The sequence below is a fragment of the Arctopsyche grandis genome, chromosome 4, assembly GCF_051622035.1.
Source record: "Arctopsyche grandis isolate Sample6627 chromosome 4, ASM5162203v2, whole genome shotgun sequence".
NCBI lineage: Eukaryota > Metazoa > Arthropoda > Insecta > Trichoptera > Hydropsychidae > Arctopsyche > Arctopsyche grandis.
The window spans coordinates 33,930,109-33,948,836 of NC_135358.1; the positions used below are offsets into that span (position 1 = coordinate 33,930,109).

At 34.9% G+C, this 18,728-nt stretch overlaps 2 protein-coding genes across 2 annotated transcripts in view; both read left to right on the forward strand.

The window, feature by feature from the left end:
• The window catches only part of LOC143911157 (uncharacterized), a 369,714-nt gene that overhangs the window by 347,964 nt on the left and 3,022 nt on the right, over positions 1-18,728 (forward strand). The gene's annotated exons all lie outside the window — the stretch shown is intronic.
• The window catches only part of chm (lysine acetyltransferase chameau), a 76,171-nt gene that overhangs the window by 34,936 nt on the left and 22,507 nt on the right, over positions 1-18,728 (forward strand). The window contains exon 10 of the mRNA XM_077429925.1: positions 9,644-9,737. Within this exon, the coding sequence (XP_077286051.1) occupies positions 9,644-9,737 (94 nt within the window). The remainder of the gene's footprint in view (positions 1-9,643; positions 9,738-18,728) is intronic.

Sequence of the window (18,728 nt, forward strand, 5' to 3'; positions counted from 1 at the left end):
TTGACAGTGATCGATAACGGTGTATCCCATATTTGAAGACATGTAGGAGACCACACACGGCGAGGAGCCATGCACACGGTGTGCCGTACATCGCTGTATGTTTTCGCCCTATCTCTATGATCTTATATATAAAACCGAGACGGCGTCTGTAATTCGTTTCTGGTTGGCTGGATTGATCAAAGACGTTTGTGATTGGTCGGTTGTTAAATAATATTGTTTTTTTTTTAATTTTCCGACGGTATTCTCACTACTAGACTGCATTTCCATTTCAAGTTACTTTTATTATGTCCGTGCTAAAACGGAAGAGATCGTCAACAGTGGAACCGAGAGAAGCCGGGTAGCACCACTAGTATATAATAAAAAAAGCATATTCCTTGCCTTAGAATTAAAATTCCTACCTAAATGAACACTAGTTCTACGAAGGAATTTCTTGGTGGGTTGTTGTCGAAAAATATCGACATATCGAAAGACTGATGCCCACTAGTAAATTCCTCACTTCGAGGTGACCCAGTCTGGCCCTCAAACATACAGTACTTTTGTTTAGACAGAATTATAATTTTACTTATCATTGAATCGATTAAATCTTGTTTTAGGATATAATCATATGAGATGTTAGGCTCATTATGTACTCATTTACTAAACTTTCGTTTCATCTATTAATACCTGACATTCTAATGAACTTTGACAAATATGCAGCAATGCAATACGAAACATTTTTGCTCTAATTGCATTCTTCATAATGTGTTTTTAAGAAATCAAACTACGCCCAAATTATGACACGGAAACACAACGCTCGTGTGTCTCTGTGAGCGCTTTGTGTATCCATAGTAAAACACTTGTGTCTCCACGCGCATCATAATGTGTCTCCGTGTCATAATTTGGACAAACCCCATGTGGATTTCAAAGTCTAAACGAAATTATCGCTTCAACATTTGCACGAATTTTTAATTCTATTTTACCACAGTGCTATATCTGGTTACTCTAAATCGACACCTATGGCTAAACTTGTATGTTTAATTTGAAATTATTTTCAATCTATTGTCCTACAAAGCACGACAGCAAAAAAGGTTGACAATAGTGAAGCATTTTTTGTGAATTAAATCAGATAAATCGGCAAACTCTGGTAGCATGATCGACATAATTGACCAGCAGCATTGCCGAAATACTTAAAAATAACATATGATTCTGTTCAATCGAGGACCTCTCAGTTGCTAGTAGCATAAGGTCACTACCGAACTATACAACTGACCCTTTGAGGTCCTTCTGGGTAAGGGTAGGGGCTCGAGTGCTATTTCCCAGGAAAGAGGGGTTGCCTATTGTCAACCTTTTTTTACAAACCTCCTTTACGTTTCACTTACTATCATTGCTCTAGCTTTGTAGGATTTCTTGACTTTTTTTAATTCTCGAGATTCAACAATCTCATTTTCTCAGATTTGAGATTTTGACAAATAATAAAAATACTGACCATCTATGCATATTAAAATACTTACTAAACACTGATTACTATGTATGAAACAAATACCATAAATAATAAATCAAACATCTAATGCTTCATGCAATATATTCATACTAAACATTTCACATAAAATTATTTACGAGTTAACAAGTATATAAAGCAATCAGTTTACTGAACAAAAACATGCAGTGATACATTTAAAATATTCTCGTTATTTTCGAGATTCTAATAAACGATTTCTCGAGAATTTTCATGATAAAATATTCTCGAGAAACTTCTCGAGAATTCTCGATCACAACCTCTACCCAGAAGGACTTCAAGGAGTTAATTGTATAGTTTGCTGGCGACCTTATGCTACTAGCAACTGAGAGAGGTCCTCGATTGAACAGAATCATATGTAATTTTAAGTATTTCTACAATGCTGCTGGCCAATTATGTCGATCGTGTCCCATCAGAATTTGCCGATTTATCTGAAACGGTTCCTTAAAAATATGCTACCTATCCTCTGTTTGCTACTAATAAAGGGCGGCGGTCAGGTTTCCATTGTCCACAAAAAATGCTTCACTATTGTCAACCTTTTTTTCTGCTTTGTATCCTTACTTCTGGGCTATGTTGGTAGATTTGACGCAAGTCTTTTGAATGAAAAGAATCCATTTGTAGGCTGAGCTGGAGGGACGAACGGAATAGACTAGTAGGAGCCAAATGAATGCTCGTTTTCGATTGATCATTTTCGATGATTCCTACAAGTGTACCATAGAATAAATGGCCGCTCGTGCACACTCATACAGGCCCGTGCACGTAAGAGACACACACACATGTAGTCGGTTGCACAAGGCGGCTGAGCGGCCAGGTAACCCTGTTGTCGGGGGCCTTGAGACGGCTGGGAAGCGGCTGCCACCTCGCCAAATAATCGCTTGCCTTTTAATGCGAGTCCAAAGTGAAAGAAAAAAAGCAAGTCGACCGTGCAAAATAAATTCGGACAAGACGGTTCGAGTATGAAGAATCGGCCGTTGGAAATTTTAATTTAATCTGCGGACGCATTTTCGGTCGAAATTCCCAATCTCCCAGATCCTTTGTGCGCTGTGCGAGGATTCGCGTCCCCATCTTGTCGTTGGAAGTCTGTGATTTCAGAAGAAGTTCTGTGCTCGCTTCACCTTGGTCGCAGAGCTAATAAATCAGCTGAACGAACAGCCTCTCCTTGTACTTTTGATCGCATAGGTATCGTTTGCGAATGCATTAACGAAATAAAATTAAAACAAAAAAATATATATGCAACACTGGACCTTGTGTCCATACAATGTTGTATTATCATCTAGATCAGTGTTTCTCAAGATTTTTACGCCGGCGGTCCACTGAAATGAGGAAAAATATATTGCGGACCACAAAAGTAGAAATAAGAAGTATTATTTATGTAATGCGAGCTAAACTTAATAACAGAAAAAGACATTTACCACGTTGCTCGAGGCGACACCTATGGCTGAAGTTATTTATTTAAAGCTTGGACCATTGTAGCATTACAGGAATTCCTAATGCGCCACAATGCTCAAAAATATAACAGAAAATAAAAGAAACAAAATAATAACTAAAGAAATTAGACATAACAAAAACAAAACATATGTATATACACACAACTAATAATAATAATAATAATAATTACAAATTATAAAAAACAACAAAGAAGGGAATGTCTTATAAAAGAAAAGAGAGAAAAAAATTATAAATAAGCTATACATACATATAGCTATAGTTATACATAACCAGCAGACTAGACTAGTAGTTAGCATATAATCTTTTGAACAAAGTGGTCATACGTTCAAATCCCACTGGTTTCTGCTGGCCAGACGTTTCGTTGATCGTTTCCTATCAGAGTTTGCCAATTTATCTGATTTTTAATTGTAACGGTTCCAACAAGTTAGCAACCTTACTCATTTTTTCGCAAATCTCGAGTTTTCAGCAATCTTGAATTTCGCTGAATCGTATAAAATGCTGCAAATTTACAAAAATGTAACCATAAATACCTCTGTGGATGTTAATTTATATGGATTTACTTTGTATGATACTAATAATACTATCGAATGTATAATGTTTCTGGCCGGGAAGTCGTATTGGGATTACCTTTTAGGCTTTCTTGGTATAAATTAAAAAATAAATATGTACTATGGAGGTGGCCAATTTGGTGAGAAACCGTTTCAACGATGTTATCAAAATAAATTGCCAAACTCTGATAGGAAACTATCGATCTGGAGTCACATATCCAAGTCACAGATCCGTATAAAAAATGCTGCAAATTTGTCCATAAATGTCTTGCAAATATTTTCAGCATCTCGAAATTTGACGATATATTTAAAAAATACTCCGAAAATGTAAGTTTATCAAAAATGTATCCATTGATGTCTCTATGATGCTTTGTTAAAATTATTCTAAATATTGTATATCGTTGTTTGTAATTGGCCAGGAAGGCGCATTGGGGTTCACCTGTTAGGCTTTCCATACATATATGTATGTAAAAATAAAATAAATAAATAATGTTTTATTCGAATATAAATACAAAATATGATATAAGTGTAATAGGGTAGAATACGATGCGACTTAGCTTTCGTAGAAATCGCTTAGTTGAGCGAAATCATTTAATTTTGGTTGGATAATACATTTCGGATGTAATTTCGAATCATATCAAAACACTAAAGATATTTTAAAACACTCAAACGCGTCTTATTGTTTTGATATAATTTTGTGTCCTCAAAAGACCTACTACTTATTGATTTGTCGCTATGATAAATCGTTGCTATAGATCGCCCAACAATAAATAAACTATAAGTTGTTATATTTTTATTTTAAAATCCAACGTCGTATGACTGTCGACCATGATACATTTGTATTTGTTTTTTTTATTTTTTAATAATAATTATATTTTGTAATGTTTCGAAAACACTGATCCGGTGTTAATCGTGACCGTTTTCCCCTCAATGTAAAAGCCAATTCTCCCGTTTCGCGAACTTTATTATCTTTACAATTCGGAGAATCTCGCATTTTAATTTTAATAATTATCGAACGCCATTTGCGGTCGATCATAATCACTAGGACATATACAAAATTTGAACCTTGCTTAAAACAATAAACAATGCGTTTCCTTTTGCCTTTTCAGTGCCCCTCAAAACGCCACAGTAAAGTCGATTTCTTTTTTCAGATAACATTGTCTCTTTATTGTAATGTAACGATCCTGCGTAGGAGACACTGAAAATTAATTGAAATTCTACTCATATTTTCTTCGATTCATGTACCACATGTATGTATGTACAATTTGTTTTTTGCCGGCTATATTTAGAGCGGTCGCCTCCAATTGCTATTTTGGTCTTGTGTGCCTTCTAAATTATTCGATCGTTTATGCTTCATACTATTTTATCGATCGATTACAGCCTGGCGATTGTGGACTATCATGGAATTTAATATCGTTACCAAACCGAAACATGGGATGATGTTCGTAGACTGAATTCAGTATTCAAAACCGGCTACCTTATCTACCAGTTTCAATACAATTGCAAAATCAGCATTGTTTTAATTCTAATGTAAAAAAAAATAAACTTAAAATTATATACTAGTGAGTATTTTCTTACGTGGTAATTTGATATGAAACAAATTTCACTCGCGTTGTAAATTTTGTATGATGTAAGTTTGCATAGTTTACAGTTTTTGTCTGTAATGTTTGCTCGCGAATTTTGCAAAATGTGTGTGTGTGCTAATGAAGAATTTGTTTTGACGAAATTTGACACGAATGAAGAAAAATGAAGCTGAGTATAATAAAATTTCTAAAATAAGAGCGTGATTTATCAGTGCAATTCGCTTTGTATACGTGGTCTGAATCTGCGTCATCGTTAGTGCGTCACTTTATGTGTAATTTACGACGTCATGACGATGAACTTGGGATGCGATCTTTTGAGATGTGACCGTACGACTTTCCTTCTACACCCACCCACCCACCCACCCCCTGCCTGCGCAACCCTTGGATAAATTTAACCTCTACTTTGTTCGGATTCGGGGGTCAATCACCGACTTGGTCATCCACCAGTCGATTCGTCTCAATAGCGTCTTTGTTTCACTGAAATTGCAGACTCTCCTCATCCTCCTCTCCTCCCTCGTCTGTCTTGTGCGACCTCTCTTGTATTATTTATGAGCTATCGTTTAATTTCTTATTTAACTGTATTAGATTCAACGTTTTATGAATATCGCCGAACGTGGTCGTCAAAGAAAATTTTAATTTTTCATTTATGTATAGATGTATGTATGTATGTATATATGTATATATATATATATCTTTTTACTTTATCTATTTACGTAGTAACAATAGATGGAGTTTTGTGATCATGCGAAAATTCGAACTCGAGATTTTGACTGATTCGAACTCAGAATCGATTACTGATCACGTTTTCATGATCTAGAAAAAAATGTGTGTGTTTCTGTGTGTATTTTGGGACTTTTTGGGATTTTTTGAACACCGTTAGTCGAAACTGAAACTTAGTATCGGTTACTGATATTTTTTCAATTTTTTTTTTATTCCAATAATGAAATCTGCTGGGTGATGCACTTCTAAAGAAAATACTACTACCAACTATAGAAATAATGGTGAACATTGAATACTTTCTTCCATTTCGACCTAAACTTCTTACACAATATTCCAATACAAGAGTACAATACCGCTAATTCGTCAAGATATTTTTTTAAACGGAAATATCATTGATGTATACTACACATCAATATTATATGTACATCAATGGGAAATATACATTATTATAACCTTTTGCACTCGAAGATTTTTTACGTGTTGATACCGTAAACTCGAAACGTTTTTGAGTAATTTTGTTTTTATTTTAATGTTTTTAAGTAAAAATAAAAAAATATATTTTAATTTTATGGACTAAAACACATACAATTGGTTAATATTAATAAAAATTAATATTTAAAATATTTTTTTTATATTCAATGTAGAAAATATTTCCAAAGAACACCTATAATTTCAAAATTAATGTATGTCTGCTTGAAATAATATTTTCTTTCTAAACAATGTATCTTTCGAAACAATTTTTTGGCAGTTCAAAACACAAAACAAATAACCTAATACCTGTAACACTGTGTATTGACTCAAATTTTAAATTTTATGACTGCTGTAAAATGTTGCAACATTGCACTTAAGTGACAAAACACTTTATAACTATACGAATTATTAACTTATTATTATGCATTCATGCTAACATAGTCCTTGTTATAAATATATAATGGATATTCAAAGATTTAGAGTAACCAATAAAAGTATAAATGACTATAACGTAATATTATCGAATGCCGCCGCAGTGGCGGCATTCGAGTAATACGCCAAACCTCAATGCCGCCGCTATGGCGGCATTCGAGTACAAAGAGTATTTCTTCATAACATTGACAACTAAAAAAGTTTCTATATGTCACATTTATTTCTCCATTATATATGTGCGATCATATGTGCCACCGATCATATGTTGCCCAAGGCGACACCTATGGTAAAATTTACCAAATACCATCATTAAATGTAATGATTATACACAACATGATTTGAAAACACTGTGCGACAACCCCTGCCACTCAACTCTTCCACTGCGGATGCTGCTATAGTAGCTCCGTCATATGTAGATTTTCCTCTTCCTAATTCATCGAGTAAAACTAAAGAGTTGATTACAGTGCGCCTCGATATCAATTCAACCAGGAAGGTCGACTGTCCCGACATTACATCGTCATCGTCATCGTCCAGTCTTGCAAATATTCCATCTATGCCAGTCAAACTGCACTCTGCAGTCCGTCTTGTAAAAAAATTGAGATTAATGATGCGAAACATGGTAGTTACACAAGATTAGACTGACAAAGATGTGATGGAATCATCGCTTTATTGAATTATAATTAGAGGAAAGGACATGTCAAGTCGTAACGGCGATACCAAAGGTGGGGCTTATTTCCGGGTCCGCACTAACAATGTATCATTTTATTTGTCATGCGAATTGTCATCTGAATTATGTATATTGATTTAAAGCTTGTAATTAGCAGTGATCACCCAGATTTATTTATCGCATACACGCCTATCCACGATATTTTATGTCATAGCCAGTGATTTTTAATTTTATTCATTCTTGTAAAGTTCTTGAAACGACTAATTCTTAAACATCAACTTGTGATTTCGATGAATCGTTGCGATGGATTGTCGTATTGATTGCTATGAACAGATCTTTTTTTCCTATCAACATATGGCAAAATATGTTGAAAGGGTTAAAATGATTGTATGTACATATGTATGGCTCGGTGGTTGCGTTTATGTTTAGCACCGAGAGGCGACCGGGTTCGATCCCGTGCTAAACTTTAATATTTCTGGTCAGACTTGGATATTTGTGACTCCAAGTCGATCGTTTCTTATCAGAGTTTGCCAATTTATCTGATTTCATTGTTGCAACGGTTCCCCCCATAAAATTGGCAAAAACCATCCTATCCGCTATGTTACAAATATCTGAATTTGATTTATGTACAATATGTATAAATTTATGTACAAGTCTAAATCGATAGATTTCTATGGATTAATTCGTTAATGAATTAATTGTTAATTTCGTGTTCTTCAGCGATACAGCGATTTATGTAATAAAAATTCTGCAATGTTTGTAATTAATTGTCTAGGAAGGCGCATTGGGGCTTACCTGTTAGGCCTTCCTGGTATATAACTATTTGAAAATAAAATGTATGTTAAAAAATTAACGTTATCTGCTATACACATTTTAGGTTCTCCCAATTTGATATAATATACTATATCAAGTATCATAATGGCGCAAACACACAGAGTGGTACGCGGCACGTGTTTTTTTTTAATGATGAAAAAAAAGCCAACACGCCTGATTTATGCCAGACCAAAATTCACCACCTGGGTATCTTCGATGATATCTTTTCCTTGTATGGACGTAATTTTGACAGTGATCGATAACGGTGATACCCATATTTGAAGAAATGTAGGAGAAACTTAGATATGTATCATGATATCGTAAGCAGTAACAATGACAAAAGACACTCACATTCACAACTGTAATCTACCTAGGCGTGCCGTGCCGTACAATTATGTTGTGTATCTGCGCTTTAACTTACACCGTTGACAAGTTTTGGAAGGGGCCAGAGCCCTTTTGAGGTTATTTTTCGACTTTCATCCACTCAAGGAACGTCGGCTAGTCTACGCTATGGAATTCTACAGTTTTCAATAATTAACACACCTTAAGCGGGTCACGTAGTACTACGTTTCATATGAGCTTGACGAGAAATGCGGGATACGTAGTACATATTACATTTGATATCGGTTCATCGCGGAAGGCGGGATACGTAGTACTATGTTTATTCCAATAGTATATGGAGATTTTTTCGATGCGGTGCAAACGATCGAAAAGCGCCAGACAGACTGAACCACAGATTAACGACACGTGTACCTTATACGTGCGCACTGCTCGCACTTACACTAAGCGAAATCTACCCGATGTCCCGACATACCTACCCTGTATACGTTCTGTGCTTCTGATACTTAAGTTCCGAATTTTTCCTTATTAAATTATTAAAAACTCGCCAGAAAGATCCGACTCAATTTTAATAATTGCATCTGTGCACATCGGAAGGTTACTCGTCATCTGATGTGCAATTTTTACATACCTCCTTTGAATTTTTCATTCGTGAAGTCGAGAATTGCGTTTAAAGCAGCCATCCAGTTAATCTGTCTGGCGCTTTTCGATCCTTTGCACCAAACCCAGATTTTTTTATATGAGTTTGAATGTTGAGCGATTTTTATAATCATTTGTTAAATTTTTATAATCATTTAATTATTTTTTTTATAATCATTTAATCATTCGATTTTTATAATCATTTAATTATTTTTATAATATTTATTCGCGCAGCCTTGTGATTTGGTCCGCTACCGCTAGTCGCTGCAAAAAAAATTCGCCCGCTAAAGGTGTGTTAAGAAGTACCTAATTCGGTCGTAGGAGGTTTTCGGAAGAGGTCCGTATGATCGATGGACCCTTATATAATATTTTCGGAATACGTTTTTATTTTCATACGCCCAAGGCAACGCCGGACAATATCTCTTATATATTTAATCACACTTGCTATAATATTTATATTCATAACGATGTGTATTTTTGTCCACAGGAAAAGAACTCATTACAAAATTACAACGTCTCCTGCATACTGACGTTGCCTCCGTATCAAAGACAGGGCTACGGCAGGCTCCTCATCGACTTCAGTAAGTTACATGAATTGTTTATGTTCGTTTGTACATGGGTACACATTGTTCGTTATTTTGAATTTTTTAAACCGCTTCCTTCGCCATCACAAATATTTGCTCGTTTCGAAAAAAGCGCGTGTGTGTATAAACAATTTACAATTTTCGTCCGTTTAACGTTTTTGATGAATTTTTAACTCGGTCGTGTACATGTGTATTGATTTTCGATTAATACGCCACATTAACACCGCGATTCCGTAATGGGGATTTCATATTACGCGTGTTTTGCATTTACGGTTTTTTCCTTTCACTATACGACCAATTAATTGAAATTATTCACAATGACCATTTGAACTTTATAATTTAAATCGACTTTTTCGAACTTTGAGCACAAATTCAATGTTCATCGCCATTCTTGATGAGAAATTTCTATAATTTAATACATGTAAATACAACATTTTTAGCAATTGCCAACATGTGGTATTTTCGTAGGATTTCATAATTGGAATTTATTATACAAATAGTTCTTGATTGGAAAATTTAATGTGGCTGTTTGCGTAAGTGACCGTATTTATTACCAATATAAATACCTACATGTGAATTCAATCATCTGCTTGTATGTATGTATGTAATCGTATGTTCGGTGGATCAGTTTGATTTCTTGCAATTATAGAAATGAAAATTACACGAATACATGGATAGTCTCTATACGTTCAGATCAAAATTTAAAAATTATATATACTATATATGGGAGGGGCGTCAAATAAAAAAATGTAATATATAAGGCTAAATATTATTACAAACTACCATATGACGGATTATTTCCTTACATACATATGTACATATGTTCATAGATAATGCCATGCGTCACGATTGCTTTTAGACTTGTGGGGTTTTGTCATTTGCATTATCGGTTCATTCGTTCTTTTTTTTCATCTTCCCAGTATATATTTAATATCCCCAGTGTTTGATGATAATATTGCTAATTTACTCGAATTTTAAGCTAAATAATTTAAATGTTCAAAGCCGGTAACTAGGTAATTGAATGCCTGAGTATTTTATTTGTATTTCATACTATTTCAAACAATTTTGCGGGTTGTGTTCAGTGGTCTAAGTTCTACATAAGTTCACATTGAGGATTTCAAAAATGTAGACTTTCATTACCGGCTTAGCGGCTGCTTTAAATAGCAAGTCAAAAAGAATTGACTTATTATTCGACTATGTAATCCATGCAAACTAGCCGATTCAACGTTTTCTTCTAAATTCAAAACAATTCAACTAACATTAAATTGAAGTTCTTGTGTTTAGTGGTAATCTATTTTGTACTATCTGTAGTACTGAAGGTCGAATTTTGTCCAAAAATTGGTAGTACCGGTATTGAAACCCTTAGTTCACATGTCACTGTGTGAACTTGTCGCTATATTCAACTGTTCAGTTGTCGTGATTTCAATACTCGTGTACCTGTCATGCGTTCAATTTTCAGGGAATAAAGGGTTTTCGGTTAATTTACCTGTTAATAAGTATTACAAACCTTAAATTGATAGCTGCGTATGAAAATTAGCCTGAACTTTAAAATGTTTTCTACGAGATTTCGCCCGCTTTCTAGATATAATGCTACTAATTTCATTTGAATACAGTGTTTATTAGCTTTTAGCGGTGATATATGATATGTGAAGCATTTTTACAAACTTTACCAATCTTTCCGTTTGACCTCTCCCAATTTATTGAGATTCGAAAATAATTGGAAATAAATACACCGTGCTATTTATTGAGTGGATGTTCGAGGCAGACGGCATGATCTGGCGGCGGTGGCTCACGGTGAGGGTCTCCTTCGGCGGCAACCCCTAGGTTGCCTCCCCCTCAACCCCTATCCCAGCAATTCCAGACGAGGTCTTTGACCTGTCTGGCTGCCCCCCCCCCACATTCATCCCCCCTACCGGTGTCTGGCGCGCCGCCCCGCAGGGCCACGGCCTGTTCTCCCTAATTGAATTTTCCGGTGTGAGATGTCCCGCGGGAGCGCCGCCCCAGACGGGGGCTCCCCTGGCGCAACTTTCCAGTGCGAATCTATCATTTCAGCACTTGTCGCCTACGAACTTTGCCAACCTTTCACCAATTATTATGCCTTCCTCCTCTTCGTCCTTTCCTCAATTGTAGAATTAACTACGTGTAATTAATCGTGTGAAATTTTATTTCCATTAATTACAATAACTTCACTGTGCTTATCATAGGTTGAATCATGTCAATCACGAATCAATTTGCATGTCGAAGCTTCAAGGTTTTTAATACTTTTGCCACGTGGTTAATCCTTTGAGTGCTGACGTCTTTTCTGTTGAAAGCCCGCCACGCTGCAAATTTCGCCAACATTTCCAACTAGAATTATTTAGAAATCCAATAGAAAGCCGGTATAAAAATCGTAGCTAATCCAAACAAACCCTAGATAACTACCGGCGAGGATTTCGAGTTTTGTAAAGCTGTGTTTAGACTCTCTAACAACAATGTAAAATTAACAAAAGAAGATTATTTATTTAATATACAAAGCCGATAGACCCAAGGGGTTTTTATCAAACATATTTTAACAAATTATACATATATGCAAATAAAATGAGAAAAATTAAAATACATTAAAAAAACAATATTATAATAAAAATAAGAGCAAAAAAAATATAAACAATAAAAACAGAAATACGATTATGGGAAAGAATAATTACAGAAATCCTTTAGTTTTAAAAAAAGTATCAAGCTTATTCTTAAAAATATTAACGTTATCAGATGTTACTATATCATTGGGAAGACTATTCCAAACTGAAACCCATTCTGTTTGAAAAGAATGAACCTCTGATCAATTTATTAGATTTTTCTTTTTGGAGTCTAAGCGAGTGACCTCTGAGGTGAGTGTTTACGTTGAATGTAATAAGATTAGACATGTGACAATTATAGTGATTATTAAGTATTTTATAGACCGATAAAGTCACCTCTAGTTATTCTCGTCTCCAATTTCTTAATGAATGTATTGTATTTTTCCAAAACTAACCCAAAAAATGTAATGCTCACAATCTAAAATACTAGGGACTTCCACTGGGAAATCCTGCCATGGTTATAAATTCAGAAATTCCGGTGTAAACCAGTCTTTATTAACGTTGACAAATGAATACACGGATTACACGGCCCATGTTCAATCCATTTTTTTTCATTGCTACCTGGAAAGGCTTAGCGGATAGTAGTCTTGTTTACTTTGTACGTGCTCAAAATACAACGTCTATCGGCGTATTTCAGGCCCATGGACTTGTTGGCAAAGCGCCGATCGGCGCTAGTCAATAAGTAATAATACTAATATATTTTTATTCCAGACGATAGAGAGAATATTGCAATCCCCATCATCCATATCAATAATATATAGATAATATAAATGGATGATAATGTTATATGTACAAATAATAAAAGTAGGCATGGACAATGATGTGATGCTGATTTTGTATGGAACTGATACTTCTCTATAAAATCAGATACTTCTCTCTTTGTCTTACTCGTATTACGTATTTTTTGGTAATTCGAACCCTTGACCTTCAGCTAGTTAGTTAATAATTGACGTAAAAAAGATTTCTCACTTTTATTTCAAATGTTATGTGGGAAGACATTTTGAATAAAGTGAATCAGTAATTTCTTCGGCGTGTCATGATGCCCTTTAAATGTGTCGATATTTATTAATTTCGTCATCACTTTTTTCGTAAATGTCATCTATGTATGTATGTATATATAACATCTCACGTTTTTTAAAAATCAAAATTTGTGATGAATAATTAGTTAAAAATACTTACATATTATTATTATTAGACAAATTATTATTATAAACTATATTTAAATGGTAGATGTCATTACATACATATGAACTTTTATTACAACACTTGTTTCAAATGTCTTATCGTTATTGTACATTAAAATTTTTGAACACTTTATCGTTCAAATTATATAACGAACATTCGTGATATAAAAAGTAATCCGATTTTTTATTTTCTGTTATTTGTTGTTGTTGCATAATAAGTTACATCGTACACTTGTCTATTGGAGGGTGGTTCGTTCGCTTCGGTTAGTAAGTTTGGTGCAGCAAACAGCTGTGCCCGCCTCCAAGGAGTGCGGTAGTCATTGTCGGATCATTGAGTCAAGGATAGTCAATAAGGGCGAGGGGTCGAATGCATTCACGGGGTTGCGGTGAAAGAGAGGGTTGAATGGGCGTGACGTCACTCCCAACAGTCTCTCCACCCCATCACCTTTCTGGGTGCTAGTATTATATAATGTTTGCACAGCTGTTGATTGACGATCACGTTGATGACTTTTTTTTGTTTTTGCGAAAGCGTTACGTGCTCGCGACGGGATTGCTGTTATTAAAATTAATGCAACTGCATTTCGCATGAGCGCGATTGCAGTGTCGGTTGTACGCATTGCATGGCGATCGATGCCCGCATCTCTAAAAACGTTGCATCTCTAATTTTGACGTGTTGCAGTCATTATATTTACGTAATGGTGTATTTTTGCAAAGGTCTTTAAACCCTTTCACAGGGGAGTGATTTTCTTTTTAGATACTATTTGCACTGATTGTGCACGTAGGTTTGTATCGAGTAGTTTTAGGTTTGTTCATTCAATAGGCTTAGTAGCATTCAATTGTTTTTAATTTAGTGTACTAAATAACTTATAAACGAAATTTAAATCGCAGGATTGAAACGTGGAACAACCAGAACGAAACAAAAAATGTGTGTAGCATCACATCAACTGATGAAATGAGGCATTTATCGCGCAATTAGTTGCTTGCTACGATTTTTTTTATAAAGCGCAACTATTCTTTCGACGACAATCTTTTAATAAACGTGTAATTCTTTTGTCAAATGTAGTTTTCAGATGGAGTTGACAAAACTTTAGAGTGACGATATTAAAATGAAAACGTCCGGTACATTGAGTACCTACATGAATAGCGGTACATATTTATACTCGTTTTAAGAACAAAATCTTTGCCAGTTAATTATTTTCAGACAATTTGCTCGTCGTCTACTGACTAAGAGCAAATGTCCGAAAGCAATATAAATATATAGACTAATTTCCATCAATGGAATAAATCTAATATATAATTTCGAAAGCGACTCTGTAACTACATATGTAAGTATGTTAGGTTTGTTGGTAACATCGAAAAAAAATCAATTCGATATGGTTTCGATTCGATTCAAATAAATTTAATAAAAATACAGATGAATATTAGACTCGCCGTGTTTACGCTGTTTATATTGCAAATACTGAGCGAAGCCGGGTAAAACAACTAGTTACATATAAAATGATTTGTATGTCGTGGACGCTACGGCCTAGAGCTCGCTACTTTTTATAAGCATTCTAATGATTTTACAACACCGATTTCAATTGAATGAAAACGTTCGGTACATTATTTAATACTATTTTGAGTAATATTTAATACATGTGTTAACTCTTTAGTGAACAAAACCTCTATCAATTAACAAAAGTTGCACATTGTCTTTGAGCAAGATATGTACCGGCAAGTAATTGAGCAGTTTGTTGCACCAGTGAGTCGATATAAATGGTCTGCATTACATAATATATGTATGGTCGGCATCGAATCAGCTGATGAAACGAGATAGACGGAGGTCGTCGCGATGTCTATTTTGGTGTATTTTGAAATGATCGATGTAAATGATAGGTGTGTTTTCGTTGACGCGGTGTCGTGACCACGTGTACATGTAGAGGGCGGCACGCGGTGTTGTGGTGCGTGCGAGTGCAAACACTGGGCGGAAAGGGGGTGTGTGGGTTGTGGGAGTAGGGGGTGAGGGGTGGCGCCGGCGAGACGCCCTTATCGATCGTGCTGTCACCCCCTCACCCATCCTCTCGTCCACTCGCCTGCTCTGCGCGGCCGACGACCTGCCCGTTAATCGCACCTCCCCCTCCCGTACTACCCCCAACCCCATGCCGCCCTTTTCCCTCCGCTTTTTACGCCATTTTTCAGGGAGAATCAGCTGATGACGAATGTAGGCCTCGTGGGGTACGAGTCGTCGTCCCCCCACCAACCAACCTGACCGTCTTTCATTTTGCCACCTCGACATCTGATTGCTGGGAATGATGCTTTCGTGTTCGGTGTCAGGAAAAAAAGGAATTAACAAAAATAAATTTCGTAAATATTCACCATTTTAGGTCCATTTATTTATTTAGTAATTTATTATTTTATTAAATTCACAAATATAATAACTCCCCGGGCGATGAACATTTTCTTTTTATGAAATGGCTGTGGAAATTTGTTCACCGCCGAAAGGTTTTTTAAATATTATATAATACTTTAATAACGTTGTTTTTTTGAGATTATTGATAAAATACGATGTTCAAAAATTTCCCTTAGGGTAAATTTTTATATATGAAAAGTGTGTTTCATAAATTCGGATTTGTTTTCTATGCTCGAATTCATAAAAATTGATGATGTAATTCAATTATAAAATATTTTTTCCATTATATATAATACATAGATACGTATATACATATATGTATGTATAGAATTAAATATCGTTTTGCATTATATATCTACAAACTATATAAACTCGCTGAGTTACATGCAGTCCGCAGTATTGCGTCAGAATTAAGTCTACGTCTACTCCTAACTAGACTACCTGTAGTCCTAAATGACTTACGTAATAACACGAAGGGTAAATCCAGTTCATTTTGGATTTTTCACCCTTTTGATGCGACTAATTTGTAATATGCTAATTCGTCTCGAAAGTTCTCTCAAACGCTAGAACCTTGCTGAAAATTTGTATGAATTTTAAATAATTTTCGATCCCCGAGTTTTTTATTACGCAAACCCTTCGAGTTTTTATTACATACACAAATATACATAATATTTCATCATATATTTGTATATTCGAACTATTGATGAAAAGCTTGATTTTTTATTTATACAGTCTCTAATATTTCGATGAGTGTTCGTGTGTTGCTCGGCCGTGTCAAATGACAGAATGTGAATGCCTAAGCACGCCAGATCGCAAATATTGAAAAACACAATGAATACAATCTCTATTTTTCTCCATTTACAACATAAAGTCGACTTTTATCGTGTGTAGTCCTCCACACACTCGCTTGTCTTTTTTCGTTGTTATCTGCTGATATGAAAGCTGATACTTTTTCATGGTTTATCCGGATTTTTCGCAATCCTGACTCATTCGGTTCTGTTCAGTCGTACTTCTGCTACATGTGTTCTAGTGAAATTCGTATTTATCAGGGCGTGGAGTCGGATCAAAATTTATCGACTCCGGCTTTATTTTATGATTCGACCTTAGCTCCAACTTTAACGATTTTAAGAAAATGGACTTTTCTTGCCAACGTATAAAATTATTAGTAATTAAAGGAATAAAAAAAAACCACTAAAAACTGACATGTAATCCGATTATTGAATTATTGGCAATGAAATAGTTATAAAGTGATAGTTATCATCATTTGATGGTTGTACCTCCTGCTCGCACAGTTTTTTCGAATGGCTCCTATTCCAAGAGCTGTCCCACTTCTTAATGAAATCGTTGCTGCTGAGCCTGAATGTGATATTTTCTGAATGTTATGGGAGATTTTTTTTAACCATTTTGTCTGGTAGCCTGCGCTCGTAATATTATTTTCATAATTGAATGTGATGTATGAGCGGAATTTTGATCTTCTCTATTCCATTTGGGCCTCGCAGGGATAATTTGTATTTGCGGCTGGTTCTGGTACTGGCTATAGATGAAAGACATTCCCTACTTTGTATTTAATTATTTGAAATTTATATCCGCTTTTATTTTTTATGATTATGTATTTTATGATAAAGTAAATACATTTATATTTGATGTGTATGAATTTCACACACAAACAAATTAATTAAATAAAAAAACGAGACAGAGGAAACATCAAGTTTGGCCAGTACACATCGACATATATGCGATTCAACGATTTTATTTGTAACTAGTGTTGGCATATTAAGTTATTAAATAAATAAAAAAAATGAAACGAAATGTGTTGGAGCTGTGTTCGTTCCGCAGGCGGTCGTATTTTTTTCAAATACCTTATTAAATATATTTAATTTAATATTTATATTTAATATTAAAAAAGGTAAAAACTACCTACCTACCTACCTACCTATAAATAATATAAAACACCAATAGAAAAATTAATTAATTAAATAAATTTTCAATAGATGGCGCTTAATTCTCAGACTTATATTCGCCTAGAGGAAACATTGGGAGAAAACGTTTTTTTTCTTTCGATATGATATTCGTACATTTTGTTGACAGTGTTTTGGCTGTGACGTACATATGCATGTCGAATCGAAACGACTATTATAGTACCATGAGCGTTATCCTATACAAATACACGCACAGAATAGCGATATTATATATATATGATTTTATTAAATTTCAATTTATTAGTCGATTTACTTCAATAAAATTAGAGACTCGTACCGTTATTGACGCATACCGAAATACTATTATTTAAAACAAATTATAAAAGGGGTTCTGAGCAGATAAATGCAATAATAATAGAAGGGCACTTACGAATAAATAATTATTGTCAATATTACACGATACGTCTCTATAAATACGCTACAACGCACGGAATACAATTGGATCAATTTACTTATAAAAATGAATCCCATGTTGTTTATTGTGTGTTTTTGAATGCATTGTGCAAATTTTACCGATGTTTGCCCATCTTGTGAGTAATATAAACATACGGAGAAGTTTTTATCGGACATACATACGTCGAGCACCAAGCATCAAATACGACTGATACTGAAATTATTTAGGATTGTCTGTGGACAATCGTCGCTTGACAACAATATGACGCCTAAAGCCACTTCTATTAATATAACATTTCTCTGGTTCTGAGTCGGTTTTTTTTTTTTTTTTTATTTACGACTCCGACTCCATAGCCGTGGTATTTTCAAAGTGTTGTGCATCTGCAAAGTAGCAAATCAGTAGTCGTAGAGAGAGGCATTCGGTGCGGTAT